Source organism: Oxyura jamaicensis, chromosome 1, assembly GCF_011077185.1.
Source record: "Oxyura jamaicensis isolate SHBP4307 breed ruddy duck chromosome 1, BPBGC_Ojam_1.0, whole genome shotgun sequence".
Classification (NCBI taxonomy): Eukaryota; Metazoa; Chordata; class Aves; order Anseriformes; family Anatidae; genus Oxyura; species Oxyura jamaicensis.
In genome coordinates, this window is record NC_048893.1 from 122,788,753 (window position 1) to 122,815,656 (window position 26,904).

A 26,904-nucleotide genomic window follows, 5' to 3' on the forward strand; every position below is an offset into this window, starting at 1 on the left:
GTGTAATTTTAGTTAGATAAGAAGAGCTGCCTTGACTATTTGTCACTATTTCAGCATTAGAGGTATTGACTGAATGACTTTGGGAAAAAAATTATCACTAGTAATTATGTTCCAGTGATCTATCTTCTGACATTTCACTACTCACATCTTCTCATTCATCCCTCCAAAAATCTTCACAGTCTTGCTATGTTGCACTGCTCAGATGTTGCTTCAACCAAGACTTTCAAAACCTCTATGCAAGTGAATCCCATGTTGCCACCATTTAACATAATGGGTCTTTATTACAATATAAACTTTATCCTGTACAGACTTCAACATTTGCAGCTTAAATTTTTGTTGACAAAACAGGTATTTTTGTGTAGCACTTCGCCAAGTAAAACAGGGTCTGGTAATCTCCAAATTGGAAATTTTACTGTAAAAAAATAATAATTCAAATTATGCTTGGAATACTCTGCAAGATGATGTAAAAATCATTTATATGGGAGTCTCAAGGCTGTGGTCTTGTGAAGAGGTTGCAACTGTTGCTCCTTACTTCCCCCCCCGCCCCCCCACAAGTAAAGAATACAGACCTCCCTGATAAGAAATATATTTTATCATTGCTATTTAAGGAAAAGAGAAGAGAATTCATACATTTTTATTTTATTTTTAGATGCATATGATGATCTTCAAGCAAAACATCCATTTGGGAAGCTCTGCTAGGAGGAACAAAGGGTTCTCATGGATGAAAAGTTCTACATTAGCCAGCAGTGTGCACTTGTAGCCTAGGAAGCCAACTGCATCCTGGGCTGCATCACTGGAGGAGTGACAAGCAGGTCTAGGAAGGTGACTGTCCCCTTCTATTCAACCCTGGTGAGGTCCCACTTGGAGTGCTGCATCCAGGTCTGGGGCCCCCAGCACAAGAAGGATGTGGGACTGTTAGAGTGGGTCCAAAGGAGGGCCATGAAAATGATCAGAGGGCTGGAGCACCTCTCCTGTGAAGAAAGGCTGAGAGAGCTGGGAATGTTCAGCCTATAGAAGAAAAGGCTCTGGGGTGACCTCACTGCGGCCTTTCAATACTTAAAGGGGGTTTATATAGAGGATGGAGAAGGACTCTTTACTCAGGTAGATAATGATAGGACAAGGGAAAAAAGTTTTAAACTAAAAGAGGGGAGACTTAGATTAGAGTTTAGAAGGAAGTTTTTCACTCAGAGGGTGGTGAGGCACTGGCACAGGTTGCCCAGAGAGGCTGTGGATGCCCCATCCCTGGAGGTGTTCAAGACCAGGTCAGATGAGGCCCTGAGCAACCTGATCTTGTGGGTAGTGTCCCTGCCTATGGCAGGGGGGTTGGAACTAGATGATCCTTGAGGTCCTTCCAACTGAGGCCATTCTGTGATTCTATGAACAAAGTCATGTCATGGCTGTATCTTCACTAGCTGGTAATTTGAGGGGTAATTAAAAGGTACTTTAACAACAGATGGAAGTACCTGTTCCTAAGGTTCACACATTCATATTGTACAAGGTAAACAAAATGTGTTCAGAATTTATTCTTCAGAATAGATTTTGTTTTGTCCTTTAGGTTAAAAGCTTTCTTTGTCCCATTTTCTCAGTATACCCAAACTGTCTGAAAGATCAGTTTATACCACCCTGCCCTCATTAAGGGATGGAGCATATAAATGCATGCATATAAATCTGCATGTACAGATTTGTGTATTATTTTTTCTGAGGTCTCTCCGTGAGCTCTAAGGATACCTGTGAACTCGACCAGTGCACAGTAAGTGGGAACACTGGGAACAACTTCAAAGTTACAGTCCTGCTGTAGATGCAGCCCAAGACATTACTCAGAAATACCTTTTTCATTTGGAAAACCAAATTACAAAATGACCTTATCTGAAGAATACATTAGTTGTGTGAATGAAAAGCCTCTCTCCAACATGGTCTAAAAGGGCTACTCAATAAGAAAGCTGTAATCTCCTGCTGGAACTATGCATCCTTTATAATTATTGCTTTCAATCAAGAGAGGGAAGACATGAACCAGAAAGCTCAAGTTCCTCTAATGCTACAGGACCACCAGAGAGAAGATCTTCCAGGGAAGTGACCTATGACAAAAAGTGCTCTCTTGCACTTCAAGGTTCAGTGCTCAGCTAATCTGAAAAGCAGAGCTGATGCGTTTGGAAAGATGGCTCCTAATACCAAACTACAGGATGAAGAGTAATATGTTTTGGAGCTAGCCAAAGCACTTCAAATTGCCAACAGATAAAGCAGATTAAAATACTATGTTAGATTAGGCGTCTAGCATTGCTATGCTACTATGCTTATTAAAAAGACAAGTGCTTCTCTGTGATCTCTCAGGAAGATGTCAGATAAAAAGTTGTGCCAATTTCTTCTCTTCCCGAGGAGAAATGGAAAGAAAAAGGCTATAAACTTTTGTTCTAAGGGAAGATAATCTGGATTCTTGCTGTTTCCTAGAAGTTTAGCTGTCCCATAAATGGTAAATACGACAACATCAATGGGTCAGACCACATCTGCACCATCATGACCTTACTCTGACCATGCTGCTTAGATGTTTCTCTTCCCATCTATCAAAAGAAACGGCTAGCTACTGTGTGTTTAAATCCAGAAGACACCTTACTTTCTCTAAGGCACTACCCATTTTCACAAATATTTTAGCACACAACAGGATTTTCCCTAGATAGCAGACTGCAGTTTCTCAGTCTGCTGTGAGAACCTTAAGGCTGTTGCAGTGACTGAAAGCATCAGTAACAAAAGCAGAAAAGTCATCATGACTGAAACCTCCTGACATGGGTTTAAATTATATTCATGAATCACAAAAGATAAGCATTTTGAGGGAATGCATTAAGATTTTATTTTTATCTTCGCCCCTGGGAAATTAAATCCAATATTAGTAATTCATGGAGAGAAATGGTTCCTTTTACAATCTGAGAGAAATTCAACTGTAAAAAACATCTTCTTTCATGTTTTCTACAGTTGACTCAACAATGGTTCTGTTGTCTTTGTTTAGTTTTGCTAATTGTATTCAAGATATTTTGAGCTGTAGGCTCCCTAAAATTTTGATTTCAAGGGTGAAATTCCTTATGCTTTCCTTATTCTGAGAAAGGCAACATTCTGAGACAGAAGAGAAGTACTGCAACAGATATCTTCTATTGTGTATAACACACGGATATCCTGCCCACAGCAAAAGAAAAAAGAAAGAAGAAAGATTAGACTGCAATTCCTATGAAGGGATAAAAACAGTATTCCTATTTTATTGAGAGGTTAACAGAACCTCACTGCAGATTAGATGCAGCAGCTGTAAATACTATGTAGGTAGTTTGTACTTTGCACAGTATGACACGGTAGCAGAATAAAACATTTCTGACAGCTTCATCTTAGGAAAGTGACATCAAAATCCTCAAAAGGAATTGCGTAAGCCATTATGAAATGGTTCAGTATTGTTCAGTGGGTTGTTCTGTGTTCATTGAAAATTATGGATAGAAGACATTCTCTCCCAGATTGATCATCTTGCTCATTTCCCAACATACAGACAGTTCTCTGCATATGGTGTACAAGGAAAGGAGGTTGTATTTCAAAGGTCGTTGAAAACTGGTCTATCATGATTTGCTTGCTGTTTAATACTTTCAATGAGAATTAGTACAACAGTAATAAGTGTTCCTTTCTAAAGGCATTGCTCAGTTCATGCAGAAACATATGCTTATTTGTCAACATTAAGGGATGTCCTCATTTTCATGCACTTATTTATTACAAAATAAAGCTCAATAGATTGCAAATATAAAAGCTGTTTTTTCTAATGCTGCTGCAAACTCCACTGTGTCAGTCTACACATAACCAAGATTTATCTTTTATTCATAGAGCAAGGTAACTCCAAGATAGCTACCTCCTATCTTGATCAGTTGAATCATTTTAGGTGTCTAGCAAGAACAAATCAAAACCGATTCTCCTAGTTCTCAACTGGGAACAACTGTTTCAATTCTGAAATCAACAAGCACAAGCGTTTCTGCCGTCCAACATGCTATTGGTCCTCAACAGCCAACTAGCACACTTCTGCAAGCAAACGTAGTCTATAGCAAAGGGAAAGCATAAACCACAGGTAAGGTCAAAAAGGCTTCCAGGCCTGAACATACAGTATTAACAATACTTACATTTTCTGTTGTTCCAGTAATTACATGGAGACCATCATATGTTGATTTAATGTACATACCCTAAGAAAAAGACATCATGGGAAAGAATTTTTAAAGTGTTTCACAAACGATCACCATCCAAACATAACTTGCATATCTCTAAAAGAAAGGCTTTTTTTTTTTTTTCTCCCCAAATTTTGCAGACTTTTAATATATGTCATGAGGAACTTGTATCTGGATAGAACAGTGCTCTTTGACATACCTAGAGAACAACAGACCAAATGATTCTGGCCATAATTAGCAATAATAACCTAAAACGTTTACCACATCCATCTCCAAAAATGCTTCCCAATTCTCTTATATACTACTCCAACTACAAATATTACAACAGTAGCATCTGATTAAAACAGACAAAAAAAAATTATGAATTGCCTTAGGATGATCAATACTTCCATTTCGTTTTGGAAGAAACAGAAGGCTTTAAAAGACATGCCATCCAAACTGATAACCAATGCTCTGAAGCATGCCTGCAAAATGGCCCAAAGACCTTCTGACTGCTGCACTCATCTCAGTGAACAGCTCAGTTACAAAACTCAATTATGACAACTTAAACATCAACCTTGTTAGATCTGCAACTTCTTTCAAAAAATGTAGAAGAGGGGGGACAAAACCTCGGTATCTCAAATCTGTTTTTTCATCAAGTCAAAATACAAACATTTTAATAGCAACCAGTAAGGTAGAGAAAGAAGGATAAAAGAGAGATAATTGATATATACTGCACATTCAAGCAACTTCTGGGGAATCTCCCTTCCTCCATTCAGTTCATAGATAGCAGGTAAATAATGAAACTTGAGTAAATATTCTCTTAATTATCTTGAGTAACATTACCTGCTTTTTCTCTTTTTAATCAGAGTGCTACAAAAAAGTCTGTTTCTAGCTGAGGAACTAGTGAAGTACAGCAAAGAGGCAAAGAAGACTTAGCCAGTTGCACTAATCTAATTTGGGACCAGAACTCTGACATTTTGGTAGTGGGGAGAGTTCATGAGTTTCCTAGGAAAGGGGACTCAAAGCTAGGCTTCTATTTTGCCCTGCATAGCATGCAGCAGTAATGGCATCAAATCCAGTTGTCATATTGGGCTGCCACAGCTTGAAGAGCACAAAGCAAGGATTTACTCATTCTTACACAGATAGGAACCCCCTAACATTATCCTTCCATTTCCAGCTCCTCTATCCACCTTAAATAATTTTTCCATTAATTGGCTCTATGATTACAGTTTCCTGTTTGGCTCAGTTACCTCAAATATAGAATGGCAATTTCTGTACATTTATCCTCACAACACCCCTGTGAGGTAGGGAAACACTAATATATACACATTTTACAGACAGAATAATGAGCCACACAAGAGGCTGAGACACGCTGATATCTTTTTTTTTTTTTTTTTTTTTTTAATCTAATAACTACATGAAAGCAATAAAAACCAGGGCATAAATCCCTGTTACTGTTTAGATCTAAGTGACCTGACTACACACCTGCAACATGGCAAGAGCTGAAACCACAGTGACTTTGTGGTGACAGGAATTATGAGTCAGGTCCACATAGAATACCTTCTGAAGAAAGTCACAACTTTGTTTTTATTGACAATGGGCTACTGTTTCCAACTTAAATGTAAAGGAGAAAGCATAGGAAAAATTGTTACTTAATAGTTATTCAGTGTTTAGATTTGTGCAAAGAATTATTCTGAAGGATGGTAAGATCATCTAAATATACTGTTGTGGAATACAGTTTGTATCCAGTCTGGTCTTTTCTAGAAACAAGTTCCAGATGCAAAAGTGGAGAAAATTTCTGGAAAAAAAAAAAAAAAAAAATTCTGGAAAAAAAAATAAAAAAAAATAAAAAACAATTAAAAGCCAAAATCAAGATCTTGCACACGTTGGGAAAGAGAGCAAAGAAGGAAGCAAAAATAAAAATAAAAAATAAAAAAAAGTAATTGTTAAATGGGGAGATGTAACATTTTGCCATTTCCAAATAAAAATGCAACAGAAAGATGAGCTATCCCTCCACACGCGTTCCTCCACTTCTTGTTGTGAGTTATATAACATAACTGGTATATAGAGAAGAAAATGTTTTAAGGTATGCAGTTTCACCTGAAATGAAAATAAGAATACCACAAACATTTACAAATTTTCCCCTCACTGCCGCCTTGTGGCTGCACAATATCAACACTACATTTAGTGATCAAGAACATGGGAGATAAGTGTGTGCTGTTCCTTTGTACAAATTGGCAGATACACATCTTAAATATCAAAATATAATGCCAAAGTCCCTCTGATTTATAAGAATCTCTTGGGTCAAAGAAAAGGAAAGATAATGCACTTAATATGACTAGAATAACCATACAGTAACCACCCTGGGAATCAAGAAAAAAAAGTCTAGATTAAAGACTAAGTAACTCATGCTTCATTACATCACAGATTGTTCTGATTAGTTATGGGCAGAAGTTTACACCAAAATAAAAGTGCATTGATTGGTTTGAAACATTGAGTTAAGGGTTAGAAAAGAGACCTTGGACATTTTTTAAAAAATGCAAGAACAGGATATATGTTTAATATATTTTACGCAATGTTGGATGGAAAATACAAGAAGATACTAATACAATTTTATCACATACTATTGAATTTTTACTCTTTGTGACATCTTGATGCAGTCCCCCAAAGTTGCACTTGCCTCTTTAGCCATGAACGTGCTCCAAAATTGCAAAACAGCTCAAAAGTAAACTTGAGTGTCCCTTCAACTTAGCCTTAGAGCTCAGATAGGACTAAGATGACTGAAGTCCATGCAGCTCTCAAAACCCTGTTCACATTTTTTCCTCAGCTTCTCCAGTATTTCAAGCCAAGTAACAAAAGAAAAGTATTAGAAATAGTAGTATGCTAGATTCATGGAAAATACTTTCTAGCTAGGCTAGGCATTCGGCAGTGCCCCTTTAAGTAGCTGCCATGTTGTGCTCTATCTACAACTTGTATTTTATGAGTACTTTTTCTTGTGACAGGCTCATTTTATGTTCACTTCAGCAGGAAAAGAGGAACCAAGAACAATCAGTCTAATGTTCAAGCATATTCACCTCTCCATTTCTGAATCTAGCAAGCTAGGTGAAGAGCTTGAACTTGAAATCCTATCACAGAACTGACTAGGTTCACTTATGACAACTATAGCCATCATATACATGAAATAGCATTAAATGAAAACACAAACAGGAGAAATTGAAATTCCTCCAAACCACAGTTCTCTGATATTCTGTTCTATATTAAAAAACATGAACAAGTAGAAAGGTACTGTTGAAGAAAAACTTCCCAAGGAAAAAGTGCAGCTATGACTTAGTAGCCTGCCTTTTGTCTAAGAGGGATACAGTATTCTGCTTCTTTGTTAAATACACTCACAGTTTTCAAACAGTAATATTTTTAAGTCTGTCCCCTGGCAAAAGATGCTACTTAAGCTAGCCATTTTGTCTCATTCTATAACATAAATAGCGGAAAAACACATAAAATTAAATTCTGCTTAGTGATATAGATGAAACTCTTATCAAGTCCTCAAAAAAAAAGGGGGGGGGGGGGGGGGAGAGGGAAATTATTATGATTTTCATGCGGGTGATTGCAAAGCTGACGACATTAATCAATTTTATGGCTTTAGAATAATTCTCTACTCTGACGACTCCTTCTTCATCCTTACTTGACAACTGCTGTAGGATGTCTCTCTTTCTGTAGCAATGCCCACTGGAGAATGTGTATGTAGCCAATCACATGGGCTACACTAGAGATAAAGAAGAAGAAGGAAAAGAAAAAGAAATACCAAGACTCACCCATGAAGTTGCATTCCGTCTTTACCCAGTACATAAGTGTTTCTCCATGTTACAGCCTATCAAGTTCCTTACCAGATTATTTAGCCTTTTTTTTTTTTTTTGTATAAGCAATAGCTATTTTTAATAAGACATAGCAATCCCTGTAAAATATTTGTCTACTCATTCTGCATTAAAGTATTAGTCTGATCATTTACATCTATCTCTGAGTGATACTTACGTTTCCACAAAAAAAAAAGTCAAATATAGTGAAGGAATTATGCATGTTAATTAAAACATCTTGGTAGTGCTTATATCTGTTTAATGTTGTAAAAGCTCCAATCATTTTCTCAATTCCATCCATCCTATGTTTATCGTATATTTACCATGTTTTACATTTCCTTTTCTTCTTTCTTTTTTTCTCTCCCTGATTTACTTCCACTTTTTAGATATTAAATTTGAGACATTTTAAATATGTTGTTTAAGCTAGGTGAAAAAACATCTTCTGAGTCAGCAGCCAACCATGCCCGTTTCCTTTCTGCTTGAAGTCTTTCCATATTTACAGAGAATTTTATTTAGTGACTGGTAAAGCCAGCACTGTCATGTGGGTCCAAAATGTGGAAGAAAGTTGACAATAATCCATTTTCTGCCTCCAATGTTGCACGAATTCCAGAAGAAGGTCCAGAAGTTATCGAGCTTCACGTTCATCCAAGAGCTCCTGATGATGCTATTCAAAGCTCCAAGCTCCCCTTCACTTCTTAAACCAACACACTTACTGAATCACATTCACTATATATTAACTGAAAAATATTAGTTAAAAAAAAAATAAAAAGAAAAAAAATCCAGCAGCCTAGAATCAAAGCTTTTGTACAAAGTACCAAGGACAACCTGACAACGATGATCTGTTAGTAAGACTGGCACTGTAAAAACTGGAAGGTACAATATGCACCATGAGGGGCAAATACGTAGTCCTGGGTTCCTGCTCCAGAGAGCTCACAATCTAAAGGAGACAGCTTGATACCGAGGCAAAAGAAATGGTGGTAAACAGGCAAGGACAAAGTGGAAAAAATACCATGGTATCAAAGCATCACAGTGTCCTTCTAGGGCTTATATGCTGCATAGTGGGTATTTTCCATTTTTCAAGAATAAATACAATTATTTTTTCATTACAATAACATGATACTTCTCAGTCAGCAACAAGACCCTGCTCACTTGGTTCACAAATACATATTAAAAGAGAAAGGACTATCTCAAGAACTTCTGGTTTAAACAGACAAGACGGACAGAGGGTAGAAAACAGAGGCACACAGGAGGAAGAGGTTTTCTATCTGATTGTCTAGCAAGCAGGAACAGACCCACAAAACATGTTATTGTTTACAAAAATAGTGGTCTTAACATTTTTCAGTCAGTGCGTATTAACACCACCCTACAGAAAGACTTAAATGTGGAGAGTAAAAAAAAGAAAAAAGAAAAGGAAAAAAATAGTCACAAGACAAAGGAAAAACTAAGATTAAAATTGGACAAAACACCAAAAGAGGTGTCTGAGAGAAAGGGGGGAAATTTCTTCATTACAGCAGAAGCCAGGATTTAGAAAGGTTTACTGCAGCGGGCTGGCAGAAGAGTGAGAAATTTACAAGAGAAAAGATAGAGAGAAGAGAGAACCTGTGGAAAGATGAAATCCTGGAGGAATAGTCTGAAATGTATTCAGAGAGGAAAAAAAAAAGCCAGTGGTGGAGGAGAAAACAAGTAGTAGACCAAAACATGAGGCACTATGTAGTTCTCCAAAAGTGTTTTTTCCCCTCATACTGTAATTGTGATTTACCAGAAGAATAGAAAACTTAGTGTATAATTAAATAACTTGACATACCAAATTTGTCAAGAAAAGAGGGAAAGAAAAAAAATAAACTAATAAAACCCCAAACCCGACAACAACCAACCCACAAGCCAAAATACTCTCTATAAACTACAGCATCCAAACAATAACTTTAGAAACCTTCTGCAGAGAAAAGCACAGCAATAGTCCTTCTTATTCAAGCAAATGGAGCAAAAGTAAACTTGGGCATGGGTTACAAATTTTTTCATTAGGCAAAAAATGGTTAACTGCATTCTGATCACCTTCTGCTCTCTCCAAGGCTTGCAGGAAGAGATTCTAGTATTGATGTAAATTAATAGTGCTGTAATTGTTATCTGTTTTATGTTGCAGTAGAAACTGAATACTTGAGCAAATAAAAGATCAGTGGTCACCTCTTGAGCAGCAAACACAGACTGGTTGCACTGGGACTTGACAACCACCTGATTAAGCATGCAGAGGTCTTGCAATAAAATTCAATAAGCTGCTTCTCAGCAGTGCTGCATAACCTCTGAAAAACTTATAAAACAGCTTTATATCCCTGAGATACTATGAAGCATATTCCAGCATTTGACAGTTTTTGTGCATAAGCCCACGCAAACTTCTTGGTTGAGTTGATTTTAGTAATTTAAATCCCTTCAGACTTCAAGATGCTAGAACAATCTGAACCATTTCCCAGGAGCTGGTATAAATTGCAAGAACTTCTCGTTCATTTCTTCCTGTTCGCTAAACTTTTTGCATACATTGGTCAGCCATACAAAATACTTCCCAGTTGGTCCAGCTGCATAAGAAATCAAACTAGCATGAGAAATTGAACTATTTTCGGACTTGAAAAAAATGGCTAAAGGGTTCTATTCCTTTCCACATATACAAATGATTAAAAAAACAACAACAACAACAAACAACAACACTTTCTCATCCTGGATGATGGGTTTGATTAACTGCGTACTTCTTACCAGCCCTTCACTTGGCTTGATGTTTGTAAGCTGGATCACTTCAAGGTGAGCCGACTGGGAAACCAGTGGATCAGAAGAGAGTGAAATAATGTGATCACAGACGCCAGAGAGTGTTTTACACTAGGAAGAAAACAAAACAAAACAAAACAAAATTTCATAATAAACATACCATTGCTAACTGGGTATCAGCTTACAACTTAAAACATCACATTTTTAAGTACATACTCGCTCACATTGTTGAATCTACAAGGCAGAGGGGAATGAGGGAGAAGAAAAGACCTCATTAATCAGCAATGCAACAAAAAATCTGCTTTTTGTGATGACACCAAACTGACACACCATCAGATCAGTGGAGAAAAAGGAGCAAAAGCTTTTGCTTCTCAGTAAAGACAGGAAGAGACCACATGTGTTGATCACATGCACTCTCACAGGTAGGTACCTGTGCTCAGGCATGCAGAGAGTACAGGGAACCCCAAGACCCCCACTTTTCAAATCCTTTGCAGACTTTAAGTGCCCCCATGCCCTGTTAATTTCAGTTGAAAGGGCAGATGTTCGGCACAGATGAAAATCAGGCTCTTAACAACAACGGCAACTCCCATTAACTCTGAAGTTTATTTTGTGCTAATAAAACATGCTAATTGATCTTGGTCTGAATTTCACATGCTCTGCTGGTGCCAAGTATGATTTACCATTGCAGGCATGAAGATTACAATAAATAACCTCTTCATGATGGGATAATTCTTAAACCTATTATCCTTGGCAGCCTTTGTAGCAAGACAGAAATAAAAAAGTTTCTAAAAGGGCTGGGGCTGTCAAATGGGGACTTAGTATCTTCTCCTCACTAACTCCCTCTTGTCAGAGGCAGGGAAGCTGTGATAATTTATTTTCTAGCATTCTCTCATATTTCTTTACGCAAGCATTTTTTGAGTTTCAGTGTTTTCTGTGGAATCCTCTTTCAGCAGCTAAAACTGATTTCTCAGTTCAAGTTTCCAAATGTGTGTTTTGTCAGCAAATTCAGGGATCAGAACATTCGTCTGGTCTCACAACTGTGGGTAACTGCAAAAGCAATTAAGAACCAGCTTAATTGCCCTCACATTTAAAAGATTAAAGCTAACCAGTCTCCTCAAATGACTGAAACACAACTACACCCAACTGCTGCGCCCATAGCTTTTCCAAGACTGTAAAGCATACTTTTTCAAGTAAAAGTGTCTACAACAACATATGGAAATAAAATGTAAAAAATGGATATAACACCCTTGCCAAATCACCATTAGAATTCTTAGTGCCAAACTGCAGATATACCTTATGTAGAAAGGAAAGTAAAAAACCCCCAGTGACAAAAAAAAAAAAAAAAAAAAAAAAGTGACTAGATCCTGTTACAGACCATCACACTAGAATTTTCTCCTCTTTAAATTACTTATGAACAATGAATTGTGATAGTATATAGATGGTATATATTTACTGAATGATGTTGAAAATGAATAAACAAAATCAAAAGGAAAATAACAAAATATATACTACCAACATGACCTTCCTCTAGAGACATTACTTTCAAGCATGGGCACACATACACACACATAAATCCCTTCTGCTTTATCTTTATTTCACAATGCGGAATCATTACTGAAACAAAGGAAGTCAAGAGACATTTAAAATGAGGTTAAGAATGCTTTGTGCTTTGCTTGAAATAGGGAGAAGTGAAAAAGTGATAAAAGTGAACTTGATCACAACATTATTTTTGTGGCTTTTTGGATACTAAACAAGTACTTTGAGCTGAAATTTTTAAAAAGGTAAAAATGATATAAAATTTCATAATTAAAAATGTAAATGTAGGTATTTTTGCTTATGTTTTATTTTTAAATACAATACTGGTTTGTTATTTGTATTTTGATCTCTCTTGTAATTGTACTGAGAATTACTGAAAAAACACTTTTAGAGACTTACAGAACATTCCGCTCCCCACATGCAGAGAAAAGCCCTACACTATAAATTACTTTCTGATGATTAAAACTGAATTTTTCATATACCTGCACACTTGTATTCACCCACCTATTCTTCCTATTAATCTCTTCAAAAACTACTACGGTTTTGAGTCCCTAGCAGCTTCAGAGCAACTTCCATTTATAAAGAATTAATATATGATTTTGTCTCCTATTCCTTACTGTTGCATTGCCAAAATGCCTAGGAGCGTTCCTACCACCTAAAAGGTATGCCAATTTAGAGATTGGAGATGTGGCTCCTTGTTCAAACAAGAGTCCTTGGCTGCCTTGGCAGCTGATGGAGAAAGGAAAAGAGTTAGGCAAGTCCATGATGTGACACTGAGCAGAAGCCTGTCTGGGAGGCATTACATAGCTTGCTGGGGCAGCTGCTCTCCCTCTGCTTCTCTGTCAGAGGGTCACAGACGGTCTGTACTGTAAGCCTGAGGAGATCATCATCCCAGTATGGCTCTATAAGGTACAATTCTGGAACAAGGTGGTATGAATATTCTCCAAAGGGAGCTCTGGCAAAACTATGCAAAAATTACTATGTCACTATGATAAAAAAACAAAACAACAACAATAAAAAAGCAATGTTTTTCTATGCATTTCTTAAAGATTATTCTCTTTCAGATCTTGTAACTTTCTTTCTATCTTAGATATTTCTACCTCTATTCTCTATTCTATCTATCTAGATATTTCTTTTTCCATCTTAGATACCATTCTGGTGTCCAACAAGATACACATTCCAAGCACAGTACATGAGCCACAGCAAAGTCCCTAGTGGAGACCCTAGACTTAGAGAACACACTTTCAGATTAAGGCTTCCAGTTCTATGACCCTCTCAAAATGAAAGCTCTCATTCAACATGTGAGGATGCATGTATATCTACCTTCCCAGAAGAATGATATTTAGGGGCAAAACTCTGCTGCACTATTATAAAATCTTTTCCACGTCACGAATATCCAGATCTGACCAGGTTGAAGATAGAGATCTTCTAAAATTTCATTAAATGTTACCAGGTTTATTACCATTTATTAGTATCAGAGGCGACAGGAAACAGCAAAAGAAAATGGAAGGTACAGAAAAGCAAACAAGAAAATTCTTGAATTGCTTCTCTCAGTTTCTGACCAACAGAATTAACTCTTTTCTTTCTAAAAGAGCACTAATGGACCTGAGTGATTCAGTAAGACAACTAATTGAAACCACAAAGAGTTTCTCAAGAAATGGTCAATTCAGATAATGAGACCTAATCACTACATCGTTTGCTTAGTAATTATGGAAGAGCTCTGTCCAGCAACCTAACTTCATTATAATATGTTCAATACTTGTGAGAACTGCCCTTTTCTTTAGAGGGAAAAGGAAGCTTATTGTAGGAAGATTTTGAATGTAAGACTCACTGCTATTACATAATAAACTGGCATATTCGTGTTGCCTGGATTTATCGTATTTCACATATATTTGCATAGCACCAAAGGAATGAGTAGATGATTTGTTTTTAATTAAGCTGCTCACCTAATTTCAGAATAGCATGCATTTTCTTTCTGTTTTCTTGGTCCAACATAGTTTCAAGACTTTCGGAAGAAAAAGCAAATCTTTGGATGATGGATCTATGTTCTGCCCAACCACCCAAAACTTTTGGCTGCCATAAGCAAATATCTAGCAACTCCTCTGGTTTTCTTCTGAATATACAAGCTAGTCTGTGTTAGAATACCTAGAGAATCTCACAAGTCTCCCTTAACTGTTATACATTCAAATATTTTTCCTTAAACACTCTATGGTTAAAGAACAAGAACAGCATGGGACACACTGGCATGCAGTAGCTATCCTCACCCCAGTGCAACGACAGGGTACACAGGCTGTCACTGAAAACATGTCCAGAGGCTGACACTGCCAGAACTATGCATTTCCTGACACAAATGCAAGTACCACAAATAATCTCAGAATGGATTATAGAAGGTATTGTGAGGCTTAGTTTAGTTATTAGCCAAGAGTCTATACACATAAAAGTCCTCAAGTACCTCAAGTCCTTTTCTGCTGAATTTCATTTCTCAGTTTAAGGTGGTGTGCACAGCTTGTGTGTCTTTAAGCATGCATGTCCTTTGCAGATTTTTTTTTTCATGCTGGATAACCACTTTGGAACAATTATTTCACCTCAATTTTTGTGAGAGAGGGGAGGAAATCAGCAAGAGAGGTTCAGCCTTCTACCTATACCGGGAATGCTATTTCTCTTCAGCTTTTAAAATAAAAGTTCTAATACTATCATACATCACAGTGAAGGAGCTGAAGCCTAGCAAGTACAGGCTGAAGATATAGTACTCTTTCCTGTTGAAAACTTACCCACATTTACCAAGCCCAAGCCTGGAATATTGAAATTTGTAGATGCACAGTATAGATTTAGATAGACCTTCACCATGCGGTGTAAAGCACCATAGTCAGTGCAGAAACATCTCAGTCCTGGTTTGTGGTTTCCGAAACACTTCACAGCAGCTCATCAGGTTTGTTCCATATGCATTGCTTGGGAGCTCATTCAAGCAACTTCTAAATGTCTAGATCCACCGTTACATTCAGTGCTTTACTAATTTTTCCCTAAGCTCTCCAGACTTCACTGGAGCATTCACCTTGGCAGATGCAAATGGAACAAATTATGCAGGTGAGAGAAATGCCTTGTTTTTTATTATTAATATTTCCTTTGATGGCAAGTAATGGACTGACATAGTATTTTGCACATATGCTACCCAATTAATTTAAGTGGAAGAAAAGCACACCAACAGTGCACGTGTTACTCATTTTGTTCCAAACAATTTATGAAGACTATTTTTTCATCATAACTATCCAGCACAAGCTGTATCAGAGACATGTATTTTAGTTTAATTAAAATGTGGTGACAGTGCGGTTTCCCTCTAAAATGGCAGTTACCTTTTGTTACTTTGTAAAACTACATTTCTGATTATGAAAATGTTGTTAACAGTATCAGGATGCTTTATCATACTTTTGTAACTGCTGATTCCCTACTGTACTGAAATATAAAAACACCTGTCTGGTACCTAATAGATCTGTAAATATAGCAAATTAATTTGGGGGCTATAGCTTTTCTTCAGCCCTGGGCTGGACATCTTTTCTTTCACCTTTGCAAGGTACAAATAGGAATGTTACGCAAATTAATCCAGCACTTGTCCTTTGCCACTTTCTGACTTCAGCAGAGAAGATGCACACTCATTCACAGTGGCTGTACTCCTCAACAGATGGTGATGAGCAAAAGGCCAAGGGGAACTGTCTCAGAACCTCATGGAGGATGTGGCACCCAGATGGAAAGCTGCTCTGTAGAAAAGGATCTGGGGGTCCTTCTGGACACCAAGCTGAATGTGCCCTTGCTGCTAAGAAGCCTAATGATATCCTGGGTTGCATGAGGCAAAGTATTGCCAGCTGGGCAAGAGAAGTGCTCCTTCCACTCTACTCAGCATTGGTGAGGCTGCACCTGGAGTACTGCCTCCAGCTCCAGTTCCCTCAGTAAAATGTGACATGGACATACTAGGGCTGTACAACAGAGAGACATCAAGGTGATGAAGAGACTGGAGCACCTCTCCTACAAGGAGAGGCTGAGAGGGCTGGGACAGATCATCCTGGAGAAAAGGAGACTTGGGGGGAGGTGCCTTCCAACCTCAACCAGTCTGCAATTCAGATATCATATTTTAATACTGCAGAGGAAACAACCGTATAATAAAGAGTATGTTAGCAAGCCCACTGCTCATTATCCTTGTCAAAATAACATACACAGCTGCTGTTACTTGTACTGCAGATAAGAGGGGAATCTACTCAATGAGTAAGATACAGATCTAGGAGATAACTTTGTGTGAACAATGCCATTTCAGTGGTAAAGTTAAACACTGTACATTTTTAAGCATTTCATAGAGAAATATTCCAGGAAAATAGTAGGGTTAGGTGTTCTCTGATATGCAATTAAAGTCCACTTAGGAAGAACTTTTCTAAGTATCTCCATGTGTCCATGTGCTACATTTATACATTTGCAGAAGCAGATATGAGAATGATAAGCAAGTATCAGTTAGTAGATACATTAAGATGCACAGGAAAATGAGCATCCAATCGCTCCCATAAATATCAGCATGCATTAAAAATGCCTGGCCTTTCTCAAGCCACACTTAGCTTTCAGCATGCAGGCCATCTGGACAAAGGAAAAGGGTTTGGCAAAGCCAAAAAAAGGCAAGTTATAAAAGATTAACTGAGAGAAATCAGCAGATGATAACATTTTCTCCTTTTGTTATGCAACTCCTGTTCTCAATATAAGCATTACACTGTTGCCTACAGTTCTCTTTTGCAATAACTCAGTGAACATTTTTTTTTTTTTTGCAATTTTGCAATATTGCAATTTTGCAAATATTGCAATTTTTGCAATAAATCAGTGAACTTTAAATAATAATTTTTTCTCTCTATTCAGTGACAAACTCATAATTGCAGATTGTACCTACACCACAGTCTGTATGCACAAAGCTAAATGATTCAAAGGAGGATGAAAAATATCACTAAAAAGCATCTAGTTGTGTGGTAGAAATTCAAGGGGAAATGTTTTATTTTACTCTGTAGGCAACTAGCTTATGTCCCAAAGCATGAAGAATGAAAGATCATACTGTTTTTATACATGCTTTTGGACTGTAGCGCACTGATTTCTAACTGATTTTGTACAATCGCTCCTTCTCTCAGCTAAGGGGATGAGGACATCAGGGTATCTAATTTTTACTTGCATCTTTCCTGATTCTCTGCGGCTAATTTACTTTGTACTGGCAAAATGATATGCCTTCTGCAGCACAGTGGAAGTAGTCATGGACATGGCTGCCTTCAAAGAGACTTGTTCATTTCATGCAGATCTAGGGTCAAACAAACAGACTTCTATTCAGTCCTGCCTTTAATTTTACCCAGGCTAGTGAAGAGGCTTAAATCTATTTTGCCAAGTGTTTGCAATATAGAAGCACCCTGGCTTAAACGCATTCCCAGGGCTGAGGGGAAGAAAAGTCAGAAAAAAATGTATTTGTGATGTTAAGTTTAATGTTTGGGATAAATAAATAAATAAATAAAAGCTTAGTTACGACTGACTGAGACAAAGCAACAAGGGAACTTTCTGCATGAGCATTCAGATAAGTCTAACTAGTTATAAAATCTAACCAGTTAGCTTAAGCCACATGGAATAATTGTTAATCAATTTTGGACCAAAACATTTCTTGTTCTGTAGGGAATACCTCAGTACCTGCATCAATCTTAGAACTGGCTGGGCCTGGACTAGTGTTTATGTACATAAAGTTTAATCAGTGAACTCAATCTTATTTTGGATGCAGACAGAAAGGTTTTTGGAGTGGAGTTTACTAGACCCACTTTGCAAGGTATAGACTCTTGAAAAGAAGCAGGTGATTACTTCTATTCTTAAATAAGATTATCAAAATGATACTTTTGACAATGCATTCTTAGTCCATTATAGCTCTATAACAAATATTCAAATAAAGTGGGAAGGGTTTAATTATTATCGCTGTGGTTTCTCTGCAAGGTTCTTGGTGAAAATAGAATATCCTGATCCATTACTTGATCTTTTCTTTTTCAATCCAGTAACTTAAAAAATAATAATTTAAATAGCTCACATTTTTCAAAAGCTTCCATATATTAATTTCCACTCTACAGTTCTACTTTCTACAGTTTTTCAACTCTAAAAACAAAACAAACAACAACAACAAAACTCACTTTTTTTTTTTTGAAAAGTAACATAATTTTAAGAAAGTTAAACTAAAAAAAAAAAAAAAAAAAGTAAAAATTTAAAAAATTTTTTTTTTTTTTAAAAATAAAATAATTTTAAAAAAATTAAAATAAAAAAAAAAAAAAAAAAAGGTAAAAATTTACTAATCTGACTGAAGCCTGGCTTCTGCTTTCTATAATTAGTCCTTCTTGCTTTGCTCTCACTTTAATACTATACTGCTTCACTTGGATTAATCTGAACTAGATACTTCCATCACATACAGCCTTGAACAGCTGGAAGGAACCAATGTATTATTTTTGAAAAAATTTAAATCTCCATTCAGATTTTTGCAACCATTAACTTAATTACCTACTTAAGCAGAACTGATACTCTTTCAAGTTGAGCAGTTTGCCATACACCTTATCATCTCAGGTTAAATTTATATAAAAATTCTAAATATAAACTAGCAAGAACATACTACTTTTCAGTTTTAAAGTAGACACCAAGACATGGCTTATCACTTCATATTTAGGCCAACTATATTTAACCTGTTCTTTTATATTTTACATTGTCATCGACTTCTGCTGGTATTATTTTCTGATTATATTTATTTTCTGATGATATTAATAAATTATTACAATTTTACTATTTACTTATTTATTACACAGCTTTATTACATGAGCAAAAAGTAAACTGGAAAAAACACATTGAGAAATATGGTAAAAAACATATTGAGAATATGATATAAATATGAAGCACTTCTCTGTTTTCATGACTATTTCAGAAGCATTAACATTTTAATGAGCAAAACTCATTATTCCTGTGTGGTTTTATGCTTCTTATTGCACAGAAACCAAGTGTTTCTATGAATGAATTCACAGTGAAAATAACATTAAAAAATATATTTTAACATTAAGAAATATACTTTAAAGTAATTGTTTCAAAACACCTACAATTCTAGGGCAGAAAATTATAGTTGAGAGATTTTTTGTTCCCCAAAGACAAAATCTGCAATTTCCATTTAGAATAAATAAACAAAATTTAAGTTAGCAATTTCTTCTTAAAATTTTATCAGCTTTCTATAAGACCTTTTTCCTTTAGTTACATTTTATGTTTGGTTGAATAACACAAACTAGTTTACTACTTCACTACTAACATTGTGAGAGGCATCCAAAATGCTTTTATAAGGCATTTGAAGCTCCACTTGCTTGAAGAGTAAATGAAAACATTTATTTCTTGAATACAGGGCTGAAGCTATACAGTTCTGGCTCCAAGAATATCGTGTCTTCATCAAAAAGCTGACTTGAGAATATGTTTGTTGATGTTAAAACATACTATCTATGGATAAGGTGATTCAGCAGTCTCTCCACATAAACTCCTACACTGTGATCTCAGAAAGAAAGAGGGCATTCAAAATAAATTACTCCCATTAGAATCTGAGCACATTACCTATTTTTTGACCCTTCCTAATTCAAGCAAACCAAGCTGTCATTTAACTGAGGATCTTGCCTTTGGTGAGGGATGTTGCCACCTTCACCATGCTTTAGAGGGAAGTGTGAAGAATGAGTGACTCGCTAACGTTGGCGGTATCCACAGATGCACTGTGATAGCAGCAAAGTGGTCTCACATCCCCCGGCTGTGCCCACACACCCTCTTGCCCCCTGATTTGGCCCAGATGGCAGGTTGGGTGAGCACAAAGTAGGCTCATTCTGCTTAGAATGAGGCAGCATCCCCACAGAAGGTGTGTGCCTTCTTAGCTCCAGCCCCTGAACCAGTCCAAAATAACAATTTTGTGATGGGTTATCCCCATCATGATGGGGATGTTCAATCCAGAACCTTCAGAACACCTGCTCTGAAGTAAAATTGATTGATCACCAATAGGTGATGTGGATAAAAATCAACTACTCGGATCCAGTGATCCGAAGGTGGAAAATGTCTTGGTGTCCGAAAGAATAAGAGTATGTACCTGCTATTTAAATTATTTGTATTTCTATAGTTTTAGGGTGTTTTTTTTGTTGTTGTTGTTCACTTGTTATTTATTTCTGTAAAAAGGAGCTTTTAAAATTTTATTTCAGCCCTTAGTGAAAACAATACCTTGCAACAACAATTTCCACAGGCTAATTACATTAATTGCTAATCAGCTGTAAGTCACCGCCTTTCACTTTTGTGAGGAACCTTGCTTTCTTTTGTTATGAAGAGAACGTGGTACCTGAAATCATACAGGAAGAGCCCATGGTTTTGAATTCAAGTTCCTCTGTAAGTCACCCCAGCTAACACAGCTATACGTTGGTATTTGATCACTCAGAGGTAGCTGGATCCAATGCTAGCCAGACATATTTTTGTTACCCAAACGAGAGTGCACGGATTGCTAATGGGAAATGTACTCAGATAACAGACTTAAAATAGTTTCATCTTTTAATTTAAGTAGAGAAAATTTACTTTCTCTATAGATACTACTTCTGTGTGGCCTCTCCCCCCAGTATCTGCTAGTTTTTTCCACATTTTTCATGTAAGACTCTTTCTATGCTAAAATTTACTACTATTCTTTTAATATCAGAGAACCTTCTTAACATTCACCTCTAGGATGCGTAGTCCATTTTGATATCTAAAAAGGTAACTAATGTCACAGAATCACAGAATCATCTAGGTTGGAAGAGACCTCCAAGATCACCGAGTCCAACCTCTGACCTAACACTAACAAATCTTCCACTAAGCCATATCCCTAAGCTCTACACCTAAACGTCTTTTAAAGACCTCCAGGGATGGTGACTCAACCACTTCCCTGGGCAGTCTATTCCAGTGACTAACAACCCGTTCAGTAAAGAAGTTCTTCCTAATATCTAACCTAAACCTCCCCTGGCGCAACTTTAGCCCATTCTCCCTCGTCCTGTCACCAGGCATGTGGGAGAATAGACAACCCCCACCTCACTACAGCCTCCTTTAAGGTACCTGTGGAGTGCAATAAGGTCACCCCTGAGCCTCCTCTTCTCCAGGCTGAACAACCCCAGCTCCCTCAGACGCTCCTCGTAAGACTTGTTCTCCAGACCCTTCACCAGCTTCGTAGCCCTTCTCTGGACTCGCTCAAGCACCTCCATGTCCTTCTTGTAGTGAGGGGCCCAAAACTGAACACAGTACTCGAGGTGCTGCCTCACCAGAGCCGAGTACAGGGGGACGATCACTTCCCTGGACCTGCTGGCCATGCTGTTTCTTATGCAAGCCAGGATGCTGCTGGTCTTCTTGGCTGCCTGAGCACACTGCTGGCTCATATTCAGCCGACTACCAACCAATACTCCCAGGTCCATCTCTGCCAGGCAGCTTTCTAACCACTCCTCTTCCAGCCTGTAGCACTGCTTGGGGTGGTTGTGCCCCAGGTGCAGGACCCAGCACTTGGCCTTGTTTGACACTGGCATAAAACATACCATGCTCTCTCTCAAGATCTTGAGATTTCCTTTTGTTTTTTTCCTTTTCTCTCTCTTTTTTTTTTTTTTTTAAATTAATATTATATTTTTTATTTTTAAACTGTCTATTTAGCTAAGCCCACAACACTTTTTTTTTCCGTCTTCCCAGAGAAGGAGTTAGAGAGAACAGAGACTACTTCCAATTTCATTCTTTCCTCAAACTTTTAATTGCACTTTTAAAGTATTCCCTTTCAAATTCAAAATATGGTTTCAAATCCCATCTTTTAATTATTCAGCCACAGACTTATTTCTTTGTTTGCTTTTGCTTCATGAAATCCCATCCATCGATTGAAATGCAACATGTTCAGAAACGATCCAAGTTACGTACAACACCTACAGTCATCTTTAATCCTAAGCTTTTGTAATCAGTTCAACAGTTCGTGTTTCCTTGCAAGCTTGAGCACTAATCATAGACCCTAATTAAGCTCTCAACAATAATTTATATGTCCACCTGTCACCACAATGTGGTTATTGTAGATTAAAGAAATAAGCCTGTGTGTATCTGAATGATGTATGGTAATATAAATTCATCGTGTACAGTTAGTTTTCATGTAACTATAATGAAACCTGTCTCAAATTTTTCCATTCACATATCTTAAACGAATCTCTTGGTTTACTCAGAATTGTCCATTGAAGACTACATTAACTGATGCTTCATCAGCTCTAAACATTGCCAGCTCTCTTTCCACTCCTGTTTGCTAATTTGCAAATGATATATACTGTATATAGCAGATGTCAAAACTATTGGCTCTTATAGCAGAAAACAAGCATGTATTGAAAACCAGGCTTTATATAATGATTTCAAACTTACAGCACTTCAACTTTTGCCAAGATTATGCAATTAAAACTTCATTACTTAAATGCTTGCAGAGATCAGCCTAGCAAAGATGATGATGTCAGCCCGACTAAAAATGCAAATTCATTGGGTCCCACGGGGGAAAAATGTCAGTGTAACTTAAAAATACAAGGAGACTCTTTATTGCACATCACTGTGAAATCAAAGTGTCAAAAGATTACACAATTCAGTTTGCCATGCATTTGATATGGGAGCACTGAATAAAAAAGTATAGCAAAAGTAACTGGGAAGATCATATTTAAAGTATTTTTTTCTTGCTTAAATTACGATAAGAAAAATAAGATATCAAAACCTACCTAAAGGTGAAACAAAGTGAAAGATAAAATACGATTAATTTCATTATTTACTCTTACGAAGAACAACTTCATATTGAAAGTTTAGAAGCAGGGTCAGGGTTAACTAAATACTAAACCATAACCACAACATGAAAGACAATTTAATATCTGAAATTTAGGTACTGTGTCAGACAAGTTGTGGTCAAGCTTCTGAATTCTGACTGCTGATCCCCCAAAATATCAGTCCTTCCAATGCATCCTATGTTCTGGTGTTGTTGTCATGAATTTCACCTGCTTTATTTGTTATCAATAGCACTACAGATTCTGGGAATAAACAGTTGTATTTACTCTGTGAATTCAACAGGAAAGTAATGTTTTAATCTTATCACTGGACTAGCTCCACTATCCTAAGAGAAATAAAGCTGTATAAATGAAGCTATATTACTAACTATATTATATATATGAAGCTATATTACTAACAAATATATATGATTTCATTAAAGCCCAGCAAACAACTCTCTAGAAGATAATCCCATTTTTCAAAATCATTCTTCTAACTATATTTTACAAATAATAGATGGACATGAACTAGACTAAAACACAAGCCCTTGCAGAGTTTCAGACTTCTCATATGCCAAGTATGGCTTTCCTAACAATCATTAGCTATTCATACTTATTTCCATATATTCAGCAGCCAGACTAGTTCATTATTACATTGGTATTGCACAGAAAAAGCACAAAACACACAGAGATAGAATCCTATGTATTTGATATAAATATATTTATTAATAAAAATCCAAAAACTACTTACCACATGAAGAATTTTATTCTCGGTTTCATATACTGTGCAATCCTAAAAAAGAAAAGCAGAAAAGACAAAAGATATCTAAATTGATCTAATTAATCAACTTTCCCAGATTTATCCTTAAAAATAATTAAATATAATTGAAGTTTTTTGGAATAAAGCAATAGATTTCAAAGTCTCAACTAGAATGGATAGATTTATGTAACCAAAGTATGAATTTAGCACCAAAAGGAACTACTGGTAAATGCCTATGCCCCTTCACTACTTGTTGTTGCTTCCTTCCTTGAGATAGGTAATGATCTTCCTCCACATTACATCCTTTTGGTACATACCAGCTAGTCAAACATGTCAGCCAAGTGGCTTCAACCATCAGGACCTGACTGGGGAAAAGTATGGCCTCCTAGTGATCACCTTGAAAACCAGAATTGTTTTAAATACACTCTCCTGGAGACACTACCCCTGAAAAGTTTGCAAGACTGCAAAACAAAAGGGTTGAAGCCACTGTACAATAATGTCTCACTTCCTCCTTGTTTCAACTTTACTTGTGGTTAACCAATCTTATTTCTTAAATTTTCCTCCATTTAAAGCTGTGCAAGAGAGTGTCAGAAAACTACGCTGAACATCCTAGTGAGCTGCACTGTCATTTTTGCCCACCCCACCAAACAAGAGAAGGAAAACCTTGAGAAGAAGAAAAGTGAAACATTGGTTGTTTAGAGCACTCCATAGAATGGGAGGAAAGAGAAACACTGAATAAAAAACACACAGGAAACTTGAGTTGGACCATCTTATTACATGGAGCCTGGTGGAGACCGTATGCACATGGTCACCACCTTACCTGGAATGAGAGGCAGTCTCATAAAACAGACTAACAGATGGGAAGCTGGGGACTGTGAAAGTTCTTCCTGACAGGCCAAAATCTCAGTTGATATAGAGAACTAGAAGTACAGGAATTAGTAAAGTAGAGAGCATATGAAATACAAACAACACTGGTGAAAGAGCCACTCTTTCCTAAGTTCACCAGATGCTGTAGTTGTATGGTAATTAGCACAAGTTCAGTTTGGAATGGATGTTTTATAATCTACTAAATAACTCACTTGAAAAACATGACTAAATTTTCACATTTTAGGTCCTTTCATTTTTTAATTGGTTTATCCTCTTTGAAAACAACTTTGTTATATGCAACTGTTTTTTAAAAAATGAAGTTTTAGATCACGAAATGCTTCTAGTGTTACTTGGGCAAGAACAGCCACTGCGTTCTTAAGCTTTATATAAACAACCTATGCAGAAGCAGCAGGTTTATTAGGGAGTATTTTCCTAATAACAGCTGTTGGCATTCAGGAAACATTTGCAAGTATGTACAGCCGGAAAGAAAATCTAACACGTTTAATTATATGCAGACATCAATGAAGTATTTGCAATCTTAGCAGCAAAACACACATTTCATTTTTATATGTGGGAAGGCATATAACATTTTCAATCTGGGTACATCTATGTTCTGCACAGTTTCTTATGAATCATTCTGCAAAAATATCAGGAAGAGATTTTAACATTTATATTGAAAAAAATATGCTTCTAAGCAGACATAATTATTTCATTTGTAATGAAGAGTTTACTATAAGTTTAGCATTCAGCTTACAGAGGACACTGAGAATTCTCACTGCTAAGAGATGGAGGATTCTAGGTTTTTAAATACTATAGAGGTTTGTTACAGCCAGGAAAAAAAAAATGAATAAGGAAGAAACTCAGCTACATCCTTGAAATGAAACTCTTCTACATAATCATGAAGGAAGCTAAAGAAACATGCTTATTTCTGACAAACCCAGAGTATAATTAAAAACACATTTCTGAATCTACCAAAGACAGTAAACTATACACTGTCTGTGTATTGGTACAGCTGACTTTACCCTCCAGTTCTCTCCTCATCACACAACTACCTACAAATTCAGTGTCTGGAAAGAGGAACTGCTATATGAGCTCCTCACACACAGGAAAGGTTGATACTGCTTTTTCTATTCAGGCAAGAGAAAAATACTTTAGTAAATAAAATATAGAAACTGGAAGAAAGCAAACAATGCTTAGGTTAAAAAAAAAAAAAATCCAAAATATACTTTTTCCATATAGGAATGACATGCAACTATTCAAACCTCAACTGAGGGAGATGTGAAGGAGTGCAGATATACATGCGAGCATAGCCTAGAGCAGCCCTGAAGTCTAAGACTCAAAGAAACCTACAAAAGGTCACCAAAGCCAATCCCTGCATTGTAGCAAGCTTGTTTTAACTTCCCTCAGCCATCCCTGGAGATAGGGGCTGAGATTGCTTTTGAATGAACCCAAGAGCAAAACCCACGTGTCAATTTTACTCAGAGTCAACAGTTTATTTCCCCTTAGATCTTTTAAGTCACTCCACTACTTTGAGGATAATTGAGCCCACCTTCTTCAGATATCCCTTATGTACAATGATAAACTGAATGCTTTTTACTGTGGACGTTCACCACTTACAGTTACTGCTTTTACATACCCATTTCATTTCAAATAAAAGAGTTTAAAGCACCTGAGAACAACAAAGAGAGTCACTACTTACGCAATTAGGAACAAATTTTTGTTCTCAATAGCATACCATCTACAGCTGGAAAACATCTCTTCCTTCCACACCTAGACTACAAACATATATCTTACTCCTGAAAAATCTTAAGTATCTGTTTACTCACAGTACCAAAACATTACAATTAAGGTAAGAAACAGATCATACACAAATCTAACTTCAACTTTTTTCTACTTCAGAAAACCAGGAACACAAAAAAACTGCAACCAAGCTTTCCTCCTACACAAGATAAAAATTTGCTATTCACTTAGTGAAAGAATACTATGATTACCCCTGAACTGAAACATGCATATATCGTTAAGAAGACTTTTGCTTTTACCCATGTATTGTCTGAACATCACAAGAATATTCACTAACAAATTAAAAAAAAAGCCAGGGTATTTATCTAACCAACCAACCAAACCTGAGCTGAACCAGCTTTAGGCTGTCTTCTCAATGTATGTTT

General features: G+C 36.7%; 1 protein-coding gene across 10 annotated transcripts in view; it reads right to left on the reverse strand.

Annotated features, from left to right (window-relative positions):
• Positions 1-26,904, reverse strand: part of CNKSR2 (connector enhancer of kinase suppressor of Ras 2) — a 220,533-nt gene that overhangs the window by 115,627 nt on the left and 78,002 nt on the right. For 9 of the 10 annotated variants that reach the window (XM_035318003.1, XM_035317842.1, XM_035317923.1 and 6 more), the window contains exons 5-7: positions 23,864-23,905; positions 10,751-10,870; positions 4,137-4,196 (exon numbers count right to left, since the gene is read on the reverse strand). In XM_035318003.1, the coding sequence (XP_035173894.1) occupies positions 4,137-4,196; positions 10,751-10,870; positions 23,864-23,905 (222 nt within the window). The remainder of the gene's footprint in view (positions 1-4,136; positions 4,197-10,750; positions 10,871-23,863; positions 23,906-26,904) is intronic. The other variant, XM_035317668.1, reaches the window with a different exon arrangement.